General features: G+C 40.4%; 1 protein-coding gene across 5 annotated transcripts in view; it reads left to right on the top strand.

Annotated features, from left to right (window-relative positions):
• The window catches only part of LOC130869551 (ubiquitin carboxyl-terminal hydrolase 29-like), a 221,709-nt gene extending 198,291 nt beyond the window's left edge, over nt 1–23,418 (top strand). For all 5 annotated transcript variants that reach the window (XM_057761805.1, XM_057761804.1, XM_057761802.1 and 2 more), the window contains 3 exons: nt 1,213–1,321; nt 12,024–12,220; nt 13,422–23,418. In XM_057761805.1, the coding sequence (XP_057617788.1) occupies nt 13,451–16,069 (2,619 nt within the window). In that variant the 5' untranslated portion in view covers nt 1,213–1,321; nt 12,024–12,220; nt 13,422–13,450 and the 3' untranslated portion in view covers nt 16,070–23,418. The remainder of the gene's footprint in view (nt 1–1,212; nt 1,322–12,023; nt 12,221–13,421) is intronic.
• The last annotated feature ends 3,473 nt before the right edge of the window (nt 23,419–26,891 follow it).

The following is a 26,891-nucleotide window of genomic DNA, read 5'->3' as shown; positions in this document are numbered from 1 at the left end:
ATGAAAGAGAGCAAAGGAGGTTTTGGAGGGGGAAAGGCTGGGGTGACATAATTATAATCTCATAAAATAGCCAGAGCTAGTTCCAGGACAGCCAGGGCTACACAGAGAAACCCTGTCTTGAAAAACAAAACAAAACAAATCTTATGAAATGAAAGAAATAATTTAAGAAACTTTTTTTTTTTTTTTTAGTATTTTATGTGCATTTGTATGAAGGCGTTAGATCCCCTGGAACTGGAGTTGCAGACAGTTGTGAGCAGCCATGTGGGTGCTGGGAATTGAACCTGGGTCCTCTGGAAGAGCAGTCAGTGCTCTTAACCACTGAGCTATCTCTTCAGTCCCAAAGAAATAATTTTTAAATTTTTTAAAATTTAATTATTTTGGTTTTTCAAGATAGGGTTTCGCTGTGTAGCCCTGGCTGCCTTGGCACTCAGTCTCAGTCAGGCTGGTCTTGAACTCACAGAGATCCACCAGCCTCTGCCTCTCAAGTGCTGGGAATAAAAGCTTGTGCCACCACCACCTAACAAAAGAAATAATTTGTAAAATGAGTAATCTGAGAACAGTTTCCTTTTTTCTTTCTTTTTGTTTTTGTTTTTGTTTGAGTCAGGGTCTTACACATCACTATATAGCTCTGGCTGTTCTAGAACTTACTATGTAAACAAAAAAATTTAAAAAAGATAAGAAAACATTTATCACAATACCCTTGGCCTCAGTTTTATATCAGTCACTCTGATTAATAAGCCCTTAGAGAAATGCCTTTGTTTGTTTATTTGTTTGTTTGTTGAGGCAGATTTTCTTTGTGTCTTTGGAGGCTGTCCTGGAACTAGTTCTTTTAGACCAGGCTGGCCTTAAACTCACAGAGATCCTCCTGCCTCTGCCTCTGCCTCCTGAGTTCTGGAATTAAAGGCCTGTGCCACCACCGCCCAGCCAGAAATGCCCATTTTAATTCCTCTATTTGTCTAAACTAAAATTGAAACCATTTCTTTCCGTTACGGAAAAATAACTCCCTTAAGCATTTTCTCCTCCAGGCGTGGCACTCTGGCTTGTCCTTCTGATCTCAGGGCTCAGGAGGACGGGACGGGAGTAGCGCTTCCAGTTCAAAGTCAGCCTGAACCTCACAGTGAGTCCCAGGCCAGCTTCCTCTTCCCATATTCTCCCTAACCCTCTCCACCTCGGTTATTTCCCTTTCCTAATGATATCTATCTGTTCTCTCAGGCCCTTACTCTATACCCGCCCACTGTGACTCTAAGGATTGTCGCCTAGCGGTCGGCCTGCGGCAGGATCCTGAGCCCTCCGCAGCTGTGACATTCCTGAGTAGGTCGGGGTAAGTAAAGCATTATTTCTTTTGAGTTGTGTTACTAATGGTGTATATAGGATATCAGAAGGCCCAACGGGAGCAGGTTCTTTGGGACGCCTTGAAAGAAATGGTCAGACAAACTACCAGGGAAGAGGATTGAGGGGAGGCTGCAAAATTCCCTTGGGAGAGTTCCGACCCAGAATGCTCGAAGTCCTTGGCTTGGGCCTCAGTCTGGTACAAGCTGAGCATGGGACACTCCTGTAATTCTGGAACCCCAAATGTGGTGGATCAGGAGTTTGCGGTCACCCTTAGCTATATTGTGAATCTGATGCTATCCTGGCTTATATGAAACCCTTTCTCAGAAAAAGAAAATAGTGTTTTAAATCAGCATGTATTTGTAGAAAGCAATGGACTTCAGTATGACATTTCATGGAGGCATATAATATAATCAGGTCATTTGTGCCCTAGCCATCTTTTTATTGTTTGAGAACATCATACAAGCATGTAACACATTTCGGTCAAATCCACCCCAGTTTCCCTTCCCTCCAATTCCTCCCCTGTTCTCCCTGCCATTTTCCCTCCCGGCTGCATGTGTGTGCGCTTTAAGAAAAGCAATCCCACTATTCATCTGTATTCTCTGTCCCTCTCCCTCTCTCTTAAAAGTCACTCCTCTACTTCAAGGCCCTTAAAAAAAAATCTAGGTTCTGCACGTACAAGAGAAAATGAAATATGAAATTATTATGGAATCTGGCTTCTTTTTGCTTAAAACAATTTCCATTCCAAATTTTCCTGCAAATAATATATTGTTCCTCTTTTTGGCTGAATCAAGCTCCATTGTATTTTTATATGAATTCATCTCCACACCTGTTTTACTTATTTTCATTCACCTGCAGTTGAATTGTTTTCCGTAAAACCTCCTAGGTGTTCAGGCCTCATGTTGTACCCTGGTATTGATTCCTCCGGATAGACATTCAGAGCCATAGCTGGATCACAGTGTAGCTCTGTTTTTTAGTTTTCTTTTTAATAGTTATTATATGGGTTTTTGTTGTTGTTTGTTTTTTATTTTTTCTTTCTTTCTCTCTTTCTTCTTCTTGTTTTTTTTTTTGTTGTTGTTGTTTTTGTTTGTTTTTTTTTTGAGGCAGGGTTTCCTGGAGCTAGCTCTTGTAGACCAGGCCAGGCGGCTGGCCTCGAACTCCCAGAGATCCGCCTGCCTCTGCCTCCCGAGTGCTGGGATTAAAGACGTATGCAACCACTACCCAGCGCTGTTTGTTTTTTCAAGGCAGGGTTTCTCTGTGTAGCTCTGAGTGTTCTGGAACTCAATTTGTAGCCCAAGCTGGCCTCGAACTAAGGAATCTACCTGTCTCCCAAGGACTGGAATTAAAGGTGTGACCTACCACTGCCCAGCTATTTTGTGTTTTTATTTAGTTAAGAGTATTTTAATTAAAATTTAATTTAATTTATTTACTTGCCGAGTTTTTTTTGAGACAGGGGTTCTCTATAGCCCTAGGTATCCAGGAGTGTGCCACACCTTGCCGGGGGGCGAGGGTTTGGAGTATTTTTAATTATATTTATTTGTATATGCTTGTGTTATTGTATACCACAGCTGGAGTGTGTATGTAGGTCAGGGAACAGTTTGCAAGAGTCTGTCATTCCATATGTTGGTGCAAGTGATCAAACTCAGGTTGTCAGGCTTGGCAGCAAGCACCTTTATCCATCTTGTCTGCTGTGTTTCATTTTTGCTTTTTTTTGGTTTTTTCGAGACAGGGTTTCTCTGTGGCTTTGGAGCCTGTCCTGGAACTAGCTCTGTAGACCAGGCTGGTCTCGAACTCACAGAGATCCGCCTGCCTCTGCCTCCCGAGTGCTGGGATTAAAGGCGTGCGTCACCATCGCCCGGCTGCTTTTTTTTTAATTAGATTTTTTTAAAGAAATACCCGGGCGGTGGTGGCACACGCCTTTAATCCCAGCACTCGGGAGGCAGAGGCAGGCGGATCTCTGGGAGTTCGAGGCCAGCCTAGTCTACAAGAGCTAGTTCCAGGACAGGCACCAAAGCTACAGAGAAACCCTGTCTCGAAAAACAAAAAAACAAAACAAAATACCAATCCAAATTCCCATTCTCTCCCCTCCTATTTCCTCCACACACCCTTGCACCCCACCCCCTCTAATCTTAAGAGAGGTTAAGGCACTTTGCTTTGTGAAAGGTTCAAGACCCTCCCTACTACATCTAGGCTGAGCAAGGTATCCATCCAAAGAGAAAAGGATCCCAAAAAGACAGTACATGAAGAGATGAATCCCAGTGCCACTGCCAGTGGCCCCTCAGTCTGCCCCAACCATGAATATGTCAACCACATTCAGAGGGACTAGTTTGGTCTTATGCTTGTTCCTTCCCAGTCCAGCTGGAGTTGGTGAGCTCCTATTAGCTCGGGTAAACTGTTTCAGTGGATGAACCCTTTATAGTCCTGACCTCTTTGCTCATATTCTCATTTCTTCTACTCTTCAACTGGACCTTGGGAGCTCAGTCCAGTGCTCTGATGTGGGACTCTGCCTCTGTTTCCATCTGTTGTTCGACGAAGGTTCTATGGTGATATTTAAGATAATCATCAGTCTGAATACAGAGCAAGGCCAGTTTGGGCACCCTCTCCTCTATTGCTTAGGGTCTTAGCCTGGGAATTTTTCTAAAGACAGGTTTCTTGCTAACCCCATAATGACTCCCTCAATCAAGATATCTCTTTCCTAGCTCTCATTTCTGTTTTTTCTCCATCTCTACTATCCCATTCCCTCAAGTTCTCCTCAACCCTCCCCTTCTTCCCTCCTCTTCCCCTTCTTCCCTTCCTTCTGCCTCCCACCCCCATGCTCCCAATTTTGTCAGGTGATTTTGTCTGTTTCCAATTTCCAGGTGGGTCTATATATGTTTTTCTTTCAGTTCACCTTATTACCAAGCTTCTTTAGGATCAATGTCCCTTGTTTATAGCTAGTATCCACTTATGAGTGAGTACATACCATATTCATTTTTTCTTTTTGGTCTGGGTTACCTCACTCAGGGTAGTGTTTTCTAATTCCATCCATTTGCATGCAAAGTTCAAGATGTCATTTTTTTTTTTTGAGACCGGGTTTCTCTGTAGCTTTGGAGCCTGTCCTGGCTCTTGTAGACCAGGTTGACCTTTCGCGAACTCACAGAGATCCGTATTTGCCTCTGCCTCCTGAGTGTTGGGATTAAAGGTGTGTGCCACTACTGCTCTGTGATGTCATTGTTTTTTTACAAATGAGTAGTACTCTAATGTGTAAATGTGCCACATTTTCTTTATCCATTCTTCCATTGAGGGGCATCTAGATTGTTTCCAGGTTCTGGCTATTAAAATAATGCTGCTATGAACATAGTTGAACAAATGCTTTTGTAGTATGATTGGGCATCTCTTGGGTATATTCCCAAGAGTGGTATTTCTGGATCCTGAGGTAGGTTGACTCCCAATTTTCTGAGAAACTGCCACACTGATTTCTAAAGTGGTTGCACAAGTTTGCATTCCCACCAGCAATGGATGAGTGTTCCCCTTACTCCACATCCTCTCCAGCAAAGCTATTATTGGTGTTTTTGATCTTAGCAATTCTGATAGGTGTAAGATGTAAGTTGTTTTGATTTGCATTTCCCTGATAGCTAAGGAAGTTGAACATTTCCTTAAGTATCTTTTGGCAATTGAAATTCTTCTATTGAGAATTCTCTGTTTAGTTCAGTACCCCATTTTTAAAATTGGGTTACTTAGAATTTTAATGTCTAATTTCTTGAGTTATTTATATATTTTGGAAATCAGTCCTTTGTCTGATGTGGGGTTGGTGAAGATCTTTTCCCATTCTGTAGGCTGCCTTTTTGTCTTATTGACTGTGTCCTTTGCTTTACAGAAGCTTCTCAGTTTCAGGAGGTCCCATTTATTTATTGTTGTTCTTAGTGTATGTGATACTGGGGTTCTATGTAGGAAGTGATCTCCTGTGCCTATGCATTGAAGACTACTTTTCCCACTTTCTCTTCTATCAGGTTCAGTGTGGTCTGATTTATATTGAGGTTTTTAATATATTTGGACTTGAGTTTCATGCATGGCGACAGATATGGATCTATTTTCATTCTTCTACAGGTTGACATCCAGTTATGCCAGCACCATTTGTTGAAGATGCTTTCTTTTTTCATTGTATAATTTTAGCTTCTTTGTCAAAAATCAGATGTTCATAAATGTGTTGATAAATATCTGGGTCTTTAATTCAATTCCATTGGTCAATGTATCTGTTTTTATGCCAATACCAAGCTGTTTTCATTAATATAGCTCTGTAATAGAGCTAGATGTCAGGGATGGTAATGCCTCCAGAAGTTCCTTTATTGTACAGGATTGTTTTGGCTATCCTGGGTTTTTTGTTTTCCATATGAAGTTGATTATTGTTCTTTCAAGGCCTGTCTGTGAAGAACTGTGTTGGGATTTTGATGGAGAGTGCATTGAATCTATTGATTGCTTTTGGTAGGATTGCCATTTTACTATGTTGATCCTTCCTATCCAAGAGCATGGGAGATCTTTCCATTTTCTGGTATCTTTTTCAATTTCTTTCTTCAAAGACTAAAAGTTCTTGTCAAATAGGTCTTTCACTTCCTTGGTTAGTGTTACCCTAAGATATTTTATGTTATTTGTGGCTGTTGTGAAAGGTTATATTTCTCTGATTTCCCTTTCTGCTTCTTTATCCTTTGTGTATAGGAGGTCTACTGATTTCTTTTTTAGTTGATCTTGTATCCTGCCACATCACTGAAGGTATTTATAAGCTGTAGGAGTTCTCTGGTAGAGTTTTTGGGGGTCACTTATGTACACTACCATATCATCTTCAAATAATGAAAGTTTGACTTATTCCTTTCCTATTTGAATCCCCTTGATCTCCTTATGTTGTCTTACTGCTATTGCTAGAACTCTAAGCACTATATTGAAGAGATAAGGATAGAGTGGACAGCCTTGTCTTGTTCCTGATTTTAGTGGGATTGCTTTGAGTTTCTCTTCATTTAATTTGATGTTAGTTGTCAGCTTGCTGTATATTGCTTTTTATTATATTTAGATATGATCCTTATATCCCCAATTTCTCCAATACCTTTATCATGAAGGGGTGTTGGCTTTTTTCAAATGCTTTTTCAGCATCTAATGAAATGATGATATGTCTTTTTCTTTCAGTTTCTTTATATGATGGATTGCATTGATAGATTTTTGTATGTTGAACCAGCTCTGCATCCTTGGAATGAAGCTTACTTGATCATGATGGAATTTTTTTTTTGACATGTTCTTGGATTTGGTTTGCTAGTATTTTATTGAGATTTTTTTGCATCCATGTTCATGAGTGAGATTGGCCTGTAATTCTCTTTCTTGGTTGAGTCTTTGTGTGGTTTTGGTATCAGGGTAACTGTGGCCACATAAAAAGTGTTTGCCAATGCCCCTTCTGCTTCTATTATGCGTATAGGTATTAACTCTTCTTGGAAGTTCTAGTAGAATTCTGCACTAAAACCATCCGGCCATGGGTTTTTTTTGGGGGGGCGGGGGGAGGGTTGATATCAGCTTCCATTTCCTCACAGCTTGTAGGTCCATTTAAATGGCTAACTGGTCTTGATTTAATTTTGGTATATGGTATATATTTAAAAAATTGTCCATTTCTCTTACATTTTCCAATTTTGTGGAGTACAGATTTTTGTAGTAAGACCTAATGATTCTCTGAATTTCCTCAGTGTCTGTTGTTATGTCTACCTTTTCATTTCTGATTTTGTTAATTTGGATATTCTCTCTCCCCCTTTTGATTAGTTTGGACAAGGGTTTGTCAATCTTGTTGATTTTCTTAAAAAACCAGCTCTTTGTTTCATTGATTCTTTGTATTGTTTTCTTTGTTTTTATTTTGTTGATTTCAGCCCTCAATTTGATTATTTCCAGTTTTCTACTCCTCCTGGGTGAGTCTGCTTCTTTTTGTTCTAGAACATTCAGGTGTGCTCTTAAGTCACTAATGTGAGCTTTTTCTGTTTTCTTTATGTTGGCACTTAGTGCTATGAACTTTCCTCTTAGCACTGCTTTCATAGTGTCTCTTAGGTTTGGATACGTTGTGCCTTCATTTTCATTGAATTCAAGGAAGACTTTAATTTCTTTCTATTTCTTCCTTGATCCAGGGGTGGTTCAGTAGTTGACTGTTCAATTTCCATGAGTTTGTAGGCTTTCTGAGAGTAGTGTTGTTAAATTCTAATTTTAATTGCTGGTGATCTGATAAGACACAGGGGGTTACTCCAATTTTTTTTGCATCTGTGGAGGTTTGCTTTGTTGCTGAGTATGTGATCAATTTTAGAGAAGGTTCCATGAGATGCTGAGAAGAAGGTATATTCTTTTGTGTTTGGGTGGAGTGTTCTATAGATGTCTGTTAAGTCCATTTGATTTATTACATCTGTTAGTTCTCTTATGTCTCTGTTAAGTTTCTGTCTGGTTGACCTGTCCATTGGTGAGAGTGGAGTGTTGAAGTCTCCTACTATTAGTGTGTGGGGTTTGATGTGCGATTTAAGTTTTAGTAATGTTTCTTTTACATATGTGGGTGCTCTTGTATTAGGAGCATAGATATTCAGGAGTGAGACTTCATCTTGATGAATTGTTCCTGGTATGAGTATAAAGTGTCCTTCTCCATCTCTTCTGATTGATTTTAGCTTGTAATCAATATTGTTAAATATTAGGATAGCTACACCCACTTGTTTCTTAGGTCCATTTGATTAGAAAGCCTTTTCCCAACCCTTTACTCTGAGGAAGTGTCTGTCTTTGTGGTTGAGGTGTGTTTCTTTTTTTGTTCCATGATATTTATTGAGCTCTACATTTTTCACTGCTCTCCTCCCTGCCTCTCCCCTCCCCCTTCAATCCTCCCCCAATGCAAGGTCCCCATGCTCCCAATTTACTCAGAAGATCTTGTCTTTTTCTACTTTCTGCTTCCCATGTAGATTAGATCTATGTGAGTCTGTCTTATTGTCTTCATTGTTGTCTAAGTTCTCTGGGATTGTGGTTTGTAGGCTGGTTTTCTTTTCTTTATCTTTAAAAACCACCATTGAGTGAGTACATGTGATAATTGTCTTTCTGGGTCTGGGTTACCTCACTCAAGATAATATTTTCTAGCTCCATCCATTTTCCTGCAAAATTCAAGATGTCATTATTTTTTCTGCTGTGTGGTACTCCATAGTGTAAATGTACCACATTTTCCTTATCCATTCTTCGGTTGAGGGACATTTAGGTTGTTTCCAGGTTCTGGCTATGGCAAACAAAGCTGTTATGAACATAGTTGAGCACATGTCCTTGTGGCAAGATTGAGCATCCTTTGGATATATACCCAAAAGTGGTATTACTGGGTCTTGAGGAAGGTTATTTCCTAATTTTCTGAGAAATCACCACACTGACATCCAAAGGTATTGTACCAGCTTGCATTCCCACCAACAATGCAGAAGTGTTCCCTTTTTCCCATAACCTTTCCAGCATAAGTTGTCATCAGTGTTTTTGATCTTGACCATTCTTACAGGTGTTAGATGGAATTTCAGAGTTGTTTTGATTTGCATTTCTCTGATGACTAAGGATGTTGGACATTTCCTTAAGTGTCTTTCAGCCATTTTAGATTCCTCTGTTGAGAGTTCTCTGTTTAGGTCTGTACTCCATTTATTTTTATATTGGATTATGTGTTCTTTTGGTGTCCATTTTCTTGAGTTGTTTGTATATTTTGGAGATGAGACCTCTGTCTGATGTGGGGTTAGTAAAGATCTTTTCCCATTCTGAAGGCTGTCGTTTTGTCTTTTTGACCATATCCTTTGCTTTACAGAAGCTTTTTAATTTCAGGAGGTCCCATTTATTAATTGTTTCTTTCAGTTTCTGTGCTGTTGGGGTTCTATTTAGGAAGTGGTCTCCTGTGCCAATGCATTCAAGTGTACTTCCCACTTTCTCTTCTGAAAGGTTCAGTGCGGCTTGCTTTATGTTGAGGTCTTTGATCCATTTGGACCTGAGTTTTGTGCATGGTGATAGATATGGGTCTATTCATTCTTCTACATGTTGATATCCAGTTTGCCAGCACCACTTGTTAAATATGCTTTGTTTTTTCCATTTGATATTTTTTGCTTCCTTGTCAAAAATCAGGTGTTCAAAGATGTGTGGATTGATATCCAGGTCTTCTATTCGGTTCCATTGGCCCTCCTGTCTGTTCTTATGCAAATACCAGGCTGTTTTCAGTACTGTAATTCTGTAGTAAAGTTTGAAGTCAGGGATTGTGATGCCTCCAGAAGTTCTTTTATTATGCAGGATTGTTTTGGCTATTCTGGGTTTTTTGTTTTTCCATATGAAGTTAAGTACCTTTTGAGGTCTTTGAAGAATTTTTCTGGGATTTTGATGGGCATTGCATTGAATCTGTGAGGTGTGTTTCTTGTACACAGCAGAAGGCTGGATCCTGTCTGCGTATCCATTCTCTTAGCCTGTGTGTTTTTAAAGGTGAATTGAGTCCATTGAGATTAAGCGATATTAATGATCAGTGGTTGTTAACTCTGGTTATTTTTCAGTAGTAGTGTTAGTGTGTTTCATTTCTTTGGGTTATGCTGTTAGGGGGTTATCAGATGTCTGTGTTATTGTGGGTGTTGTTAGCTTCCTTGGGTTGGGATTTTCCATCTAGTACTTTCTGTAAGACTAGGTTTGTGGATATGTATTTTTAAATCTGTTTTTGTCATAGAATATCTTGTTTTCTCTATCAATGGTGAATGAAAGCTTTGCTGGGTATAGTAGTCTGGGCTTGCATTCATGGTCCCTTAGTGTCTGCAGCACATCTATCCAGGACCTTCTGGCTTTCATGGTTTCCATTGAGAAGTCAGGTGTAATTTTGATAGGTTTACCTTTATATGTTACTTGACCTTTTTCCTTTGCAGCTCTTAATATTCTTTCTTTATTCTGTGTGTTTTGTGTTTTGATTATTATATGGCAAGGGGATTTTTTTTGATCCAGTCTATTTGGTGTTCTGTAAGTTTCTTGTACCTTCATTGGAATATCCTTCTTTAGGTTGGGAAAGTTTTCTTCTATAATTATATTGAATATATTTTATGTGCCTTTGAGCTGGAGTTCTTCTCCTTCTCCTACTCCTATTATCTTTAAGTTTGGTCTTTTCATGGTGTCCCAGATTTCCTGAATGTTTTGTGTTAAGAATTTGTTGGATTTGCTGTTTTCTTTGACCAATGAGTCTATTTCCTCTATAGTATCTTCAGCACCTGAGATTCTTTCTTCTATCTCTTGTATTCTGTTGGTTATACTTGTCTCTGTAGTTCCTGTTTGTTTACCCAGATTTTTCATATCCAGCCTTCCCTTGGTTTATGTTTTCTTTATTACCTCTATTTCGATCTTCAAGTCTTGAACTGTTTCCTTTACCTGTTTGATTGTCTTTTCTTGGTTTTCTTTGAGGGCTTTATTAATTTCTTCCAATTTTTTGTTTGTCTTCTCTTCTATTTCTTTAAGGGGTTTTTCACTTCTTCTTTAAAGGTCTCCATCATTTTTGTAAAGTTACGTTTAATGTCATTTTCTTTTTCTTTTGTTTTCTTTGTTGTTGTTTGTTTTTTCGAGACAAGGTTTCTCTGTAGCTTTGGTGCCTGTCCTGGAACTATCTCTTGTAGACCAGGATGGCCTCAAACTCACAGAGATCTGCCTGCCTCTACCTCTCAAGTGCTGGAATTGAAGGCATGTGCTACCACCACCTGGCTTAAAGTTGTTTTCTTCTACTTCTTCTGGGTTAGGATGATCAAGTCTTCTGAGCACTGGGTTATGGTGTTACCATGTTGTTTTTTAGGTTGTTGGAAGAACTCTTGCATTGGCTTCTACCCATCTATTCCTTCAGATGAGGCTGGCAGTGTCTTGATCCAATCCTTATTGCAGCTGTCCGAGTATTTGGGAGTTTTTCGTGGTCCATTCTGTACTGTCAATATCTGTCTCAGAAAGCCTCTGGGGTCTCTATACACCTGCTCTCTTGGTCTTCTCTCCTGGTTTGCTCTCTTGGTGCTCTCTCTTAATCCCCCCAACGTTGTAGCAAGCTCTTGGTCCCCTCAGTATTATAGCAAGCTCTCGGCTTGGTTAATAGCTTGGGGGGTCCAGTGGATGGGTTTGGGTTTGGGGGGAACCTAGCTGCAGGAAACTCGTGCTGGCTGGCTAGAAAAGCCAAGGTAATTGGGGAAGGGCTCCTGGGTCCTAGAGAGTGGGGCGTCCTGCCTTGTGGCTGTTCACTCACCTCTTATGTCCCCTCAGTACTAGAACAAGCTGTTTCTGAGTTCTCCCGAGACTGCAGGTGAATAGCTGTGCTAGTTTTGACACTGGTCTAATGTAACCTTGGTGGCCTCATACTGCTTTCTTCCCTTCCATCTCTTTTCTTTGGTTTAGGATTTGTGTTGCTCTTTTTTTCCTCTCCTTTTTCTTTCCCTTTCTTTCTTTGTTCTTTCCTTTCCTTTTCCTTCCTTTCTCATGAGACTGTGTTCCCCTTCATATCCACTCTTGTATCACACCTGTCCATTGCTTAGCTCCTCCAGTGCTGGAATTATCATCATTTATAGTCGCATAGATCACAATTGTCTGTGTGTGATCCTAGGGATTGAATCTAGCTCTTGTCAATGCTAAGTGCTTTAACTTCTGACCTATGCCTTCAGCCCCTCATATATTCACATATGTACTCATTGATGTGTATCATATGACCACTGCAGGACTGTGTATCTGAATCCTGAATCTGCAATCAAAAGGCCAGCACCAGAGGTGACCACTCACAGCCTCAATCTTTCTACATTTTGCATTTGCACGAGAGAGTAGAATTTGACCAGAACTACAATTGTATCAGCAGCAGCATCAGGACAGAGGACAGAGGCACCAGTGAGAGGGGTACTCCTACCACATTTTACTTAAGGTACTTACAGCTTTTGTTTTTCTATAGACAATAAAACACTGTGGAAAACAAAACTTTTAGAGAAACGTGGCAGGGGGGCAGTTATTTCAGTTCCCGGTCACAGGTTATAGTCATCCCTTTGGGGAAGTCACATCTGCAGGAACATGAGATAGCTGAGAATGAATACATGCATACATGCTTGGTGCACAACACTCTGTCTCTACTCTTCTGTCCTTTGGTACCCTAAAGCAGGACATAATGTCACTCACTTTTTAACCTGAGTCTTTCCATTCTTATTAAGGCAACCTAGACAATCCCCTAGGCCAACCTGATCTAGACAAAAACTCACTGAGACTCAGTTTCCAGGTGATGGTTGGTGGTGGAAAGTTGACAAATATAATCACCCATCACAATTAAACACTGGGACAGAAAAATGAGCAAACTAACTCTGTCTTCCAGAGAACGGGCACAGCATCTATAGCTCAGTGTTAAGCATGATGTGGGATTCCCCTTTATATGCTGTGAATATGTTTTATTACCATTGGTTAATAAAGAAACTGCTTTGGCTTATGGCAGGGCAGAATAGAGCAAGGTGGGAAATCCAAAAAGAGATACAGAGAGAGTAGGTGGAGTCAGAGAGATACCATGTAGCTGCCAAAGGAGACAGATGCCAGAATCTTACCAGTAGGCTACAGCTTCATGGAAGTACACAGATTAATAGAAATGGGTTAATTTAAGATGTAAGAGGTAGGTAGAAATACGCCTGAGTCATCAGCCAAACAGTGTTATAATTAATATAGTTTCTGTGTGATTATTCGGGTCCAGAAAACGAATGAGGAGTCTCCTAATACAGACTTAAGTTCAGTTTCTAGTTCACATACAGGCAGTTGAAAGCTGCCTGGCAGGCCAGTTCTAGGGAATCTGGACTCTGAGGGCATTGCACTTACATTTGCACAAATGCACACACATGGACATACACAGTTATAGTCTTTTTATTTAAAGGATACAAGTAACTCCAATTTTATTAATTGTAATCAATCAATAAATGTTGTAAATACTAAACAAAAAAAAAATATAAGTTTTTCTGTAGTGTTGTACTTGAGGCAGAAAGAACAGACTAAAAGCCAATTCTGGTCAGTTGGTTTTACAAAAGAAATTATGATGAATACATTTTGAGTCTATAATCTCAGTGTGCATTGTGCTCTTGTATGTTTATTTTTAGATTACACGTGTTTTCTTTGTGAAGAAACAATGGCTCTTCTAAAGATACACGGTTTCGTCCAAATCCGAAGCAAGAACCGGAGCAAGCACACCCGGGGTTCTCAGTGGAAAGAGGCAGTCATCGAAACAGTGGAGAGGAAGCAGAAGGCTAGTCTGGTGGTGTCCTTTAAGTTGGAAGGAAGGAGAAGGGTTTTCCCGCTGGGTGGTAATGTTGCAGGTGTAGTGGTTAGTTATTGTGAGGCTGGACTGCATCGTCTGCATTTAACTCTGAAAGATGACACGTCCTTACTCATCGACAAGCTATCTGCCTTCGATGTTGAACAGTTGAAGGCTGTCCTGGATTCTGTCCATCCATCTGAATCCCAACAACTCGAGGAACCAGAGAGGAATCCGGATGTTCTTGAAAGCGGCGATCTATTTTGCCGGAAGCACCAGGATACATTTTGTGGATCTTTGAATATCACACAAGAAAGTGAGACGCTGTTCCCCATGAATATGTCGCTTTCAATGGCAAACTCCACCAGCGGTTATGTTGAAGAAGAGAGAACAGAGAAACAGAACAAGAAGCGGAAGACGATCTCAACATCCACTGTAGAATTGAATGAGGTCTTTCTCAAAGAAAGTAATACCGAATCAAGAAAGAAATCCAAGAGCTACAACTCCAGGAACAAAAGAAACAAAGGAGAGAAGCTGATGCCTATAAGAGATCAGGAAATGCATAACAACTGGAAACTTGAGCCGTTATTCAGTACCAACTCCTGCGGGAAGCTTGACCTAGATGACACTGTTTTTGCAAGCGGATCCAAGTTTAGCCAGGAGATCCCAATACACAACGATATCCAGTCTCCTCTCGATACTTGCGCAAAGCAACTGACACGTGAAGGCTTCCCCAATTTGGGAAACACCTGCTACATGAATTCCATCTTACAATCTGTCTTTGGGATCCCAACCTTCGCAAAGGACTTGCTCACACAAGGAATCCCATGGGAGAAAGTTTCCTGTGATGATCTCATCAAGCCCTTAAGCCAACTTCTTGTCTTGAAAGACATCAGAGATGTAGAGATCAAGGGACAGTTACTCATAAATGTGAAGAAATCCATTTCCACGGTTGCAGACACATTCTTGGGCGATGAACAAAATGATGCCCATGAATTTTTAAGTCAGTGCTTAGATCAGTTGAAACTGAACGTGGAGAAACTAAATGCCATGTGCTATACTGAGAGGGAAAACGAAGTTGAGGATTTTTTTCCATCCACATATGCTGGGACTGCCTCCAACAAAATGTTTGTTTGTCCTGTCAGTGCTAATTTTGAAATAGAGCTGGATAGCTCTATTGTTTGTGAAGCCTGTGGTGAGGCGACCTTCAACACCGAAGTGAGTAATTACCTCTCTGTTGACCTGCACCAAGGGACAAAAGAACACCCTCTGTCGATTCAGAAGTCACTTGATCTTTTCTTCACACCTGAAAAAATTGAGCGCAATTGTGAGAAGTGCAAGAACAAGAATTCTGTGCTCAGATATACTTTGAGGAGACTCCCAAGGGTCCTTATCCTTCATCTGAAACGCTACCACTTTACTGCTAACAGGTTGTTAGTGAAGAGCCAGCAGCCAGTTGAGATTTCAAAGTATCTGGATGTCTCTTCCCATTGCAATGAAAACACGAAGCCACCATTTCCCTTGACCAGTCAGTCCCCTCACGAGGCCTTTGGTGTCCCAAATGTCTCTGAAGAGATGATGCCTGACATCCTCAGCCAGTCAATACCAGCCAAGAGGGTGGCTTCAGACTTCATTGATTTCACAGTCCTACAGGTTGGATCCACTGAGGACGCTGAAGTCCAAACCTTGCACAGGATGTATGAGGAGCTCAGTGAGGAGCAGTGGCAGAGAGGCCTTGAAAACAGTCCTAAAGTGGAGCCAAAGGCAGTAAAGAGAGAAAACAGGATGCTCAGCGAGAAGACATTGCCAGCACCGGACTCAATGATGTGCGAACCTATCAGCATCCACATCCCAGGTCTTGCAGAGATAGGTCTTCAACAGGTCTCCAAGAATTCAGAATTCAAGAAGTATGAGAAAATTAATGTATATGGAAAGTCAGATCATTACACTACTACTGAGATGTCCAATTATTTGTGTGATCTTAAAGAACAAAACATCCTGGATGGATCTCAAGAAATTGCTGAACAGCTCCTCCAGATGCACGGGAGTAGAATCCACGCGGAATTGCTGCCTTGGGCATCACCTCAAAGTGTTCGCAGTACCGAGGAAGACGCAGGAGCCAGGAACACTGAAACTGACTCAAAAAACGCAGCAATGGGAGCCGATCCCCAGAACTACAGGCTCGTCGGTGTCGTCAGCCATTTTGGGAGCTCCCAAGATTCAGGCCATTATGTAAGTGATGTGTATGACTTTCAAAGGCAGGCATGGCTTCTGTACAGTGATGTCCAAGTGTTCGAGATCCCAGAGGCCTTGATTCAGGAGAATCGGCTTCACACTGGATACATTTTTTTTTACATGCGAAATGAGATTTTTGATTGGCTGTTGAAAAAGGCATCAGAGTGCAAGTTACTGAACACATCTCAAGATGAAAAGAATACAGAACTTTTTTCCACATTGCTTAATGGCTTTACATACCTTCTAGAAGAATCCTAAATTCTACCCAGAAGAATCACACAGCTCAAGATTAAAACTCAACAAACAGAACACAGCAAACAAACAAACTTATTAGGAGAGAAACCCAGACAGCTCTGATCAGGCGATGCACCATTCTCTCTAAGAAGGCCAGAATGGTGTTTTTTTTCTTTTGTTGGCTGCATCCCTGGCTGTCCTGGAACTCACTCTGTAGACCAGGCTATCCTCAAACTCCACCTGCCACTGCCTCCCTAGTGCTGGTATCAATGTGTGTATCACCACCAGCCAGAAATGATTTTTTTAAAAAAATTATTTATGTTTATTTAGTGTGCACTCGTGTTTGCCTGCACATAAGTCATCTGTGTGAAAGTGTTGGATCCTCTGAAGCTGGAGGTACAGGCAGTTGTGAGCTGGCATGTGGGTGGTGAGAATTGAACCTAGATCCTCTGGAAGAGCAGACTGTACTCTTTTCCACTGAGCCATTTCTGGTATCAGGAGGATGACTTTTAAAATACCATTCTGAACCAACACAGCGAGGAGCTGGTTATCGGTCCAAATATTAGGGTCCAGCATCATAAGCGGTTCAGAAACAGTACTGATGGACTTAAAAGTTTGAGAAACAGTGTGTGGAATTTCTCATTTGTTAGTGTAAATATGAATTGATTATGTCACCGAGAGGATTTTCATTATTGTCTGTTTTTCCTAGATTCATAGGTACTGTTCTTTTGTCAATTTATTAAAACCACTGCCTTCTGTATGTGTTTGACTCATTGCTGATGAAATTCTCTAGCTGTCAACCAAGTTGTTTATGCTTCCTTCAGAATTGCAGGGCATAACATCTGGGTTATAAGCAAATAATAGATAGTTTGGTAAATTTGAAAATTCTAAGCCCTCTAAGGGCTCAGTGGGTAAAAAAACCCAGCCACCAAGCCTGGTGACTCTATTTCTGCAAGTTGTGCTTTGATCTCTAGAGGAGATAATAGATACATGTGCATATCAACGCATAAATAAATGAGTGAATAAGGTTTTTAATGTCACTATGTTGCTCTGGGTGGCTTGGAACTCTCTATGTAGATCAGGCTACCCCCATTCTCACAGATTTTTCCCTGCCCAGCCTCCTGAGTGCTGCTAAGTCCACACCACAACATCTAGCTTAAAGCACTCTGAATAAATATATATAGATATACTTGTTAGATTTAAATTCAGATTGGCCATGCTGTGGTGGTGTAATATAAATATACTTGTTAGATTTAAATCCAGATTGGCCCTGCTGTGGTGATGCACACCTTTAATCCCAGCCCTTGGGATGCAGAGGCAAGTGGATCACTGAGTTTGAGGCCAACCTATTCTAGATAGTGATTTCCTGGACTGCCAAGGATATACAGAGAAATCCTGTCTTGAAATCTGTCCCCGCCCCCAAAGAGAGAGAGAGATGTTAAATCCCGATTGATGTGATGATGTGAGAAAATGTGGTTCAAGGGACAGAGTCTGAGACAGACGGTCCTTCAGGCGAGAGCCCCATAGATTAACAGAAACAGCACGGTGGTGTTCTGACGAGAGAGCTTTCAGATCCTAAGACTAAGCAAGGTCCCCCTTAGTTTCCAAGGGAAGAAAGAGACCCTGTGCCATGAAGCAATAGGTTTACTTAATGCATAGCCCATAGTCGATGCTCACAGCTGGTCACCTCTGATTTCTGGGCAGCAAGGGGAAGGAAAAACTAGTTGGAGTTTCTGGCTATGAAGTGTGTAGCCTTATCTGAGACATGCCACATCTAACTCTTTAAAATATGAAAAAAACGTATAGAGTCACTTTCAAGGGTCTACAGAGATAGTTCAGAAAGTCAGAGCAAGTCAGGAGGTGGTGGCACACACCTTTATTACCAGTACTCAGGAGGCAGAGGCAGGTAGATCTCTGAGTTCAAGGCTAGCCTGGTCTATAAGAGGTAGTTCCAGGACAGGCACCAAAGCTATACAGAGAAACCCTGTCTTAAAAAACCAAAAAAAAGGGCACTTGGTGTGCAAGCATGAGGACCCGAGTTCAAATCCCCAGCACTCATACAACAAGCTGGTCATGGCCACATATGCCTATGACACCAGCACTAGGGAGCAGGCAGTGGTGGGTTGTAGAGCTCACTAACTAACCAACCTAGCCAAATGGTAAATGTAAGATTCAGTTGTGGGACACTCAGCAGAGAAGACTGCTCAGACACTGGTTTTAGCCAATAAAAGTCTTTACTAGCTGGCCGGGGACTACACTGGGTGTTCAGGATCCCACTGTAATCCAAAGCCTTTCTCAGGATGAGCTTTCCAGCACAGAAACCATGTCATGGGTTCACACCCCTCAGTTAACAAGATTTGGCTAGACGCAGAACTACAGTAGCCAAAAAAAACAAGGTTAGGATTAGAGACTTCCCCTCAACTGCAGACTTGGACAGCTTAGTGTAGAGAGCAAAAGATCTTGTACATACATTCAAGCCCTGGAGTTTCACTACTGGAGATTTGTGTCTATGTATTATGTATGCAGTGCTCTGCCTGCATGTATCCCTGCAGGCCAGAAGAGGGCGCCAGATCTCATTACAGATGGTTGTGAGCCATGCTGGGAGTGGAATGCTGGGAGTGGAACTCAGGACTTCTGGAAGAGCAGGCAGTGCTCGTAAGTGCTGAGCCATCTCTCCAGGCTCCTTGTCTATGTCTTTATGTTTCCTTCTGAAAGCTCTCAGTTAGATGCTACAACAATGTAATATCTAAAAAGAACAGACTATTAATTTATTAAATAATGCAGTTGTTAAAGTGGTCTCGCAAAAATCATCCTTTACTGTTGAAGAGTCTATAGAAATTACTGTGCCTCTTGATAAAATGCGGGTCAATTGTTTCTCACTAATAAGAATTGACAGGGTGCAGTAGCGTGTTACTTGGATTCTATAATTATCCACAATTTTCCCTCTTAAGAATTTTAAAGATGCATTGTGGGTGTTTACCTAAAATTACATCTAAAAATTCTTTAGATTTAGGATTTTAAAATATAATAGAACCTGCTTCTAATGCTTCTGTAGATAATTCTTTAAAAGGAAAAGGAACATGTATTCTATATATGAATTCCACAGGCTCCTCAGAGAGCGCCCATCCCAGGTGGTAGAGCTGAAAAGTCTCAGCTTGCTATAATACATAAGCTTTAATTAGACGTTTCTTAGCCATTAACTATTTAAGTGACTTTGCTATATTTAAATGCTGGTGACAGTTTTTTTTTGGATGGATTAAGAAAAATCAAAATCTTATAGTCATAATGGATAGCGTTGGGTCCCCAGTTTGCATATCCTCACCCCAGATTGTTATCCTGAAAAAATATTATGGCTTAATATTAACTGATCTCATGTATAAATTAGCACATTGAGGAGATACTCTTTATCTCAAGATTTGTAGGTTCAATGGATATGGGTAAAATTCTGTAAAATCTTAACAAAAATTTAGCTTAAAACTCATACTAAAAGACTGATAGTTAAATCTATTAATAACATAATTTTAGTTTACTTTAGCTTTATGCATACATACACATATATGATTCAGGTCTTTAAAAAATTAGGTCTGCTACATTTCAGCATATAAAATAGATACATTTTTAATACCAGTCACATAGTTTGCCTCCATCTTAGCTGATGTCTCATCAGGATAAAAAGTCCATGTGCCTGGTTGCCATCTTTCCTAAGGTTAAAAACCACAGTCCACACAATTTACCACTTTCTTAAAGTGACCATGTGGCATCAACCAACTAAGACAACACTCCTAATACTTAGGCTCACTAAGCCTTCTGTTTATTATTATTCCTTTTAGACTAAAGAAACAATGACAAATCTCCAAGATATTTTGGATTACAATGGTTTTTATATGATAAGTTCCTAAGGTTGTGAAGGTAGACTCAGGTTAACAAAAATCGATTTAGAAATGTTTGTCTAAAACCGTGTAATCCTAATCTTATAAAAGCTACTAACTTGTTGTAAACTGTTAAAGATAGTTAAGACACACAAAATAATGGTCAATCACCTTATAAATGACTGAATGTTTTAATGTGCTCAAAACTAAGTTTATAGTCATAGTAAATACATTTAAAAAGAAACTTTGACCTTCTATATGTTTTCAATATTGAGGTTAAAGTTAATAACTAAAAACAAAGTTTGATTAAAGTCAGGTATATTTCCTAGATGGTTACATCTTTCAATCATGTATCCATTCAATAACACACTAGCAGCATTAACAAAATAAGAAATCTTCTCTTTTATTACTAAAGCTCCAATTTTAAATTTATTTTTTGTACAACTTAACAGGTTTTAAAATGAGAATGTAAACAGACTTAGGGTGGATTAAAAAATAAAAGTAAATTAAAATTAAAAAGTTTTTAAAAATATTTCTTCTAAATAATCCCATGGCTCCACAATACAAATACAGTTCTATACTTCTCATATTGACTTGGAGACCATAGGAAATTAAACCAAATTACAGTGAAGAAAAAATAGACTAGTTTAAAGTTTTTTATATAAAACTATTTTGGTACAGTTTAGAAGTCTGTTCCCTCACACCGCCTCCAGTGTGAACACTGCCTATGTAGTCAAACTGAAGCCACAAACGAGTGGGAGCCGCTACGCCTTCCTGCCGCTCACACCTTTGCTTTTGTTCACACTATCAACCTCTTCTGAACTTTCTTGTTTACATAAAAACCCTTGATTGTTTTCTCTTTCAGGTTTTTCTGTGTTTATTTCTTCAGTACTTACCTAATAGAAGATTCTTAAACTCAAAATTAAATTTGCACTAAATTTTAAAAAGCTAAATCTTTTCACCTTAAGTTGGAATCTTTTAAAAAAAATTAATGACCACTGTTGAAATTAAATGCATCCTTGGTCTGATATATAATCAGATACTGACAAAAGAGATTGAAAAACAGCCCACAAAAGTCTAATGTTTATCAAAGCCTTTTAACACAGTATAAAGACATCCGTTTACGCGCAGCTTCTAGGACATAATGATTGGACATGCACTGGACACCCGAAGCTCTGGCTGTCTGTGTCCGGGACGTTCTCTGCTACATGTGCTAAACCTCACTGCGGACAAGTGCCTCTCCCTAACAATCAACTATAAAGCACAGCAGCTACAGACATGACGTGAGGCCCTCAAATCTGCAGAAAATACTATTATATCTCATCTAGAGCTTGACTTGGTCAAATAATTTGATACACGTCCTTCCCAGGACTCTCATGACTGAATGTTATTTAATGTTCTGCTTAAACTACTGAATAATTTAAGAAATTTTTAATATAAATCTTGTTATTAAGATCCATTACTATATACAAGGTAAAGTTGTTATAAAACACTATCACTTAACTAACAAATTCTAAACTATTAAAAAGGGGTAAGAGACTATATCTACTTTCTGATATGTTATACTACATTTAGTTATGTTAGCTTTAGACTTTTTTCTTCCTTATTTTTTTTTTTTTGGTTTATTTGAGACAGGCTTTCTCTGTAATAGTCCTAGATGTCCTGGAACTCAATCTGTAGACCAGGTTGGCCTGGAGCTCACAGAGATCCATCTGTCTCAGCATCCCAAGTACTAGGATTAAAGGTGTGCCCCATCACCTCCCAGTTAGATTTTGTTTTTATTTTAAATGATAATCCTTTTTTTTCCTGCTTCCCCAAAGCATTTTTGCCCTAAAGAAGTCACAACCTAAAGTAAATGCTGAATAAAAGAAAGAACCCCCATTCTGTTAACATTGAGATGAGGTCACGTCTTTACAGAAAACTAAACAGTCTCAGCTGGCTCCTGATCCGAAGCATCCAGCTAGGGCATCTAGAGACCACTGGACAAATGAGACATCTGAAGGCAGACAACACACCGTCAAAAGGAGACGCCCAAGAGAAAGAGTAAACTGGTGCCTTAGGGCAGCATCAGCGTCTAACTCATCAAGCTGAGACTCTGAGGAAACAGAGACCCTGTGTGACTGCCCTAAAACGTGAATCTGTCGTATTTACCGACGATCCTGCTAGCTAATTCTTAGCTCACAAATGCAGACTCCACACATCTGTTTTCCGGGGATTAAAGGCACATCTGTGGTAGGAGACAGTCTGATACTGATTTGCCACGCTAAGGATTGCGTGTATGATTATTAAAACTACTAATATTACAGAAAATTATTAAAGAAATCAACTAAGAGATGGATGAACTGAGGACCACAGTTGTAGGAAATAGAGCTACTGCCAGGCGGTGGTGGCACACGCCTTTAATCCCAGCAATCGGGAGGCAGAGGCAGGCGGATCTCTGTGAGTTCGAGGCCAACCTGGTCTACAAAGCTAGTGCCAGGATAGGCTCCAAAGCTACACAGAGAAGCCCTGTCTCAAAAAAAAAAAAAATTAAAAAAAATAAAATAAATTAAAAAAAGAAATAGAGCTAGTATAGATTATTTGTTGCTGAAGCATAACCTTGGTTGCCAACAATTTCCTGGCCTGTGTTGTTGCTTTAATGTGTCAGATTCTTCTTTCACTACTGATGACCAAATTAATGGTTTGTACAAAGTTATAGATAAACTCTCCCAAGTGACCTATGAATGGCCCTCATGGCCAAGAACATTTTCCCCTTTCCTTGGTCCTCTGTTAGTTATTCTTGTAATTCTCTTGTGCTTGCCTATATTAACTAAAGTACCATAGAGGCAATGCATTCAATCATGTCCCCCATTACAACCGCTATTTTTTCCTTTAAAAACTTAGAATTGGGGAGATGTAGAGAGCAAAACCCCTGTGCACACAGATGAGCACTGGAGAAGCCAGAAAATTTAAACACCCAGCTTACCTCTTCAATGGAATGAGGTGCACAGCTGCTCTTCCTGGCACGCTAGGAATGATGGCGTTTTACAACCTGGTGATCCTTTGCTGTCTGATGAGACAGGCTCTGCCCTGATCTCCCAGAATTTAGGTTTTTACCTAAATTCTTACCCAGGACCTTTCCCCTAAATCTTGAGCATTGCTTTTAGAGTGAAGTCTCTTGTGGTTTACAACAGTCTATGTGACTTCTGTGTTTTCTTCTGGTCAACCCAATCCTGACACCCACCAGTGTTATGTTTGCCCCAGTCAAGATCCCTAGAGTCCTAGACCCTAAAATTTGGGTACTATCTCTGAGTCAACAGTACCCATTCTTGTGAGAAAAAAAAAGAAAAAAAAAGAAAACCTAAATGTTCTTTGAAAAGAATCTGTGTAAAAATGTCTTAAATTGTTATACACTTGGAACTGAGTTAATTGTTATCTGAACTTATTTCTTTTCAGAAACTGTGCTGTGTATAAATATGGCTGAAGTAAAATGATCTAGACCAGACTCTAGAAGTACTGGTCCGGCACGGGTTACAATAAAATCGGGCTGAGTGGAGTGTCATTTTTGTCTCTTGTATTGTATTTTCCGTGCTTGTTGCAAAGCCTGCAGAGGAATCACCACAGGACAGGTCTTTGTTTTTGTTTTGTTTGTTTGTTTGGCCTGTAGTGCTGCACACTTGCTGAGATTTACAGCCTGAATTGAATGTCCATCATGGAGTCAGTTGTGCTCTGGTTTGGAGGCCTACAAAGGCCTGGGGTCTTGTTACATACTTAGATTCTATTTCGAAAAAGAAACAAGTAGAAAATGATAGAAGAATCGCTCCATGACCCCTGGCCTTCACATGAGCAGGTACACATGTGTAAACACCTCGGAAATGGTTTTTCCCAAATTCCACTTTGGGGCTGGAAAAATGGTTAAGATCACCCCCTATTCTTTCAGAGGACATAGGTTCGATGCCTTATATCCACACGGTGGCTTACACCATCTGTAACTCCAATCCAGGAGATCAAATGCCTTCTTCTGCCTTTGTGGTATGCAGATAAAACACCCATATGCATTAAAACACTCCTTAATTCTATCTTCTGAAAGACACAACATAGCCTGTGCTAACCTTAAAGAGTTTATAAAATTCCCAGTTTTAAACTAGGTAAGAACATTTTAAAAAGTTAAGATTTTAAGGGTCTAAAAATACCAAAAGTCTGGTAATGTATAAAATGTGGGGCAAAATTAAGTGCAGGTTTTATGGGAAAGAAGAAGTTAGTTTGGAGCATCGGTTGCCAGCCAATTTGGTTCATAACAGCAGCAAAACTGCAGTTATGAAGAGGCAATGAAAATAATTTTATGGGGCTGGAGAGATGGCTCAGCCGTTAAGAGCACTGACTGCTCTTCTAGAGGACCCGGGTTCAGTTCCCAGCACCCACATGGCAGTTCACAGCTGTCTGTGACTCCAGGATCCAGCTCCCTCACACATGTATACATATAGGCTAAAACACCAATAAATAAATAATTAAAAAAATAACTTTATGTTTGGAGATCATGACAACATGAGGAACTGTATTAAAGGGTTGTAGACCTAGAAAGCTGGAGAACCAATGGTCCAGAACATACTTAAAATTTAAGCATAATTCTTTTTTTTGCATTTTAAAGAAGGAAAAAATTAAAGACTTATTTATTTCTGTATTTTATGTGTATGAGTGCTCTGTCTTCATGTATAGGAGAAACAGGAATCAGATCCATTACAGATGGTTGTGAGCCACTATGTGGTTGCTGGGAATTGAACTCAGGACCTCTGAAAGAGCAGTCAGTGCTCTTAACTGCTGAGGCATCTCTCAGCCTTCTCATTTTTTTAAGTGTCAGGGAACTGATGGCACAGCTCCTTTGGTAGAGTGCTTATCTCGCAGACAGGAAGCCCTTTGCTCACCTTCACTCTCGCATAAGCCAGCTGTGGTCACACACACCTATGATCACCGCATTTATGAGACGAAGATGGGAGCACCAAGATTTCAAGGTTTTATAATGAGTTTGAGGCCAGCCAGGGTTACATAGAGTCTATCTCAAAACACCAGGTCAAGGTACTGCAGTTGGGTTCTCCCCCCACCTTTATTCTTTGGGAACCCACCATCCAGTACCCAAATAAATACACAGAGACTTATTCTTTTTTAGGAATGCCCAGCCTAAGCTTGACTTATTCCTAGAAAGCTTTTGTTATCATAATTTATCTACCTACCTTTTGCATCTGGGCTCTTACGGTTCTCATCTCTGTATATCTTTTCTTTCCTTCTTATTCTGTGTCTGGCTGTGAGGAAGGGGCACAGACCCTGGTGTTCTGCTCTACATCTTTTCTCAGCCCCTTTCTTGTTTCTTCTATTTATTCTGTGCCTGCCAGCCCCGCCTATCCTTTCTCCTGCCTACCTATTGGCTGTTCAGCTCTTTATTAGTGACCAATCAGGTGTTTTAGACAGATTTAGGTTTCTAATCTTAGAACTAGGGAGGCAGGGGCAGGCGGATCTCTGAGTTCAGCAAGTTTCAGGACAGCCAGGGCTGTACAGGAAAACCCCGTCTCAAATAAAGAAGATTATGACATACTTCTCATGTGTATGTATATACAAACAAGGTGAATCCACACACAGTCCTCGCATAAATTAGCCATGATTTTCATGAATTTATAGCCAACTACCGTCCCTTGAAAAGGACATTACCTTCAGTTCCTAAGAACTTGTTGAGCATTGAATTTGTTACGTGGACACAGCTATGTGTGTGCATGTGTATGTGATACATGTATGTGTAGTGATGACGGGTTGATGTTGGGTATTTTCCTCTCTTACTCCCTTCCTTAAACGTTTGGAGACAAGGTCTCTCATTGAACCTAGAGCTCAATGAATCAGCCAGACTCCTTGACAAGCAAACTCCTGGTTCCTCTTGTCTCCCCGTCCTCAGCTCAGGAGTCACAGGTACACACCACTGCACCCAGCTTCCTATATGGGTGCAGTTACGTGTGTGGGTTTAGAACACAGGGCCTAATATTTGGGTGGTGAGCACTTTACCCTCTCCGAGTCTACTAAACACCCATTTTAACCATCTGCTAAGCTTGGCTTTCTGAACGGCTTAGCCAGATGTTGTAGTTCATGCCTATAATTTCAACTCTCCGGAGGCAGTGTCCAGGCTAACGCAGGTTAGTGTGAGACCCTCATCTCTACCACCAGTAATGCAAAAGACTATGTCAAGATTTTATCTGCTGGCTGCCTTATGTTCCAGAGTGTGTACCCTTTGGTTGGCCAGGTAGGTCTAGTCACAGAAGACTTTTTAGATAAAGAAATGCTCAGAAGCAACCAGGGTGAACAAATCTTGCAAGATGGAAACCAACCAAACAAAAAAACCCACAGGAAACTCCAATTGATTGGGGTTACTACTCTAAATTGAGACAAATTATTCTCTCTTGAAAAATAAAGTGAGTTGAGTGTTGGTGGCGCACACCTTTAATCCCAGCACTCTGGAGGCAGAAGCAGGTGAAACTCTGTGAGTTCAAGGCCAGCCTGCTCAACAGAGCGAGTTCCAGAACAGGCTTCAAAGCTACACAGAGAAACCCTGTCTCAAAAAACACAAAACAGGCACACACATATACATGGGTGCCTACCGAAGACAGAATAGGAGACTGGAGGCCAGGAGCTGGAGTGCCAAGTAGTTGTGAGCCACCTGGTGTAGGACCTAGGTGCTCAACTCAGGTCCTGGGAAAGAGCACTCTTAACTGCTGAGCCATCTCTCCTGACACCCCCATCCCTCTCTATCTGTCTGCTACTCTTTCTCTCTTGAGGCAGAGCCTCACTGTGTTGCCCTGATTGACATTCTATGTAGACTAAGTTGGTCTTGAACTTACAGATACAGAATTCCACCTGCTTCTGCCTCTTGAGTGCTGGGATTAAAGGTGTGAACTACCATACTTGGTATTTTTGTATTTTTACCTTTTTTTTTTTGTTTTTTTAGACAGGGTTTTTATAAC

Source organism: Chionomys nivalis, chromosome 2 (assembly GCF_950005125.1).
Source record: "Chionomys nivalis chromosome 2, mChiNiv1.1, whole genome shotgun sequence".
NCBI classification, from domain to species: Eukaryota; Metazoa; Chordata; class Mammalia; order Rodentia; family Cricetidae; genus Chionomys; species Chionomys nivalis.
This window is presented reverse-complemented; position numbering and strand designations above follow the sequence as displayed.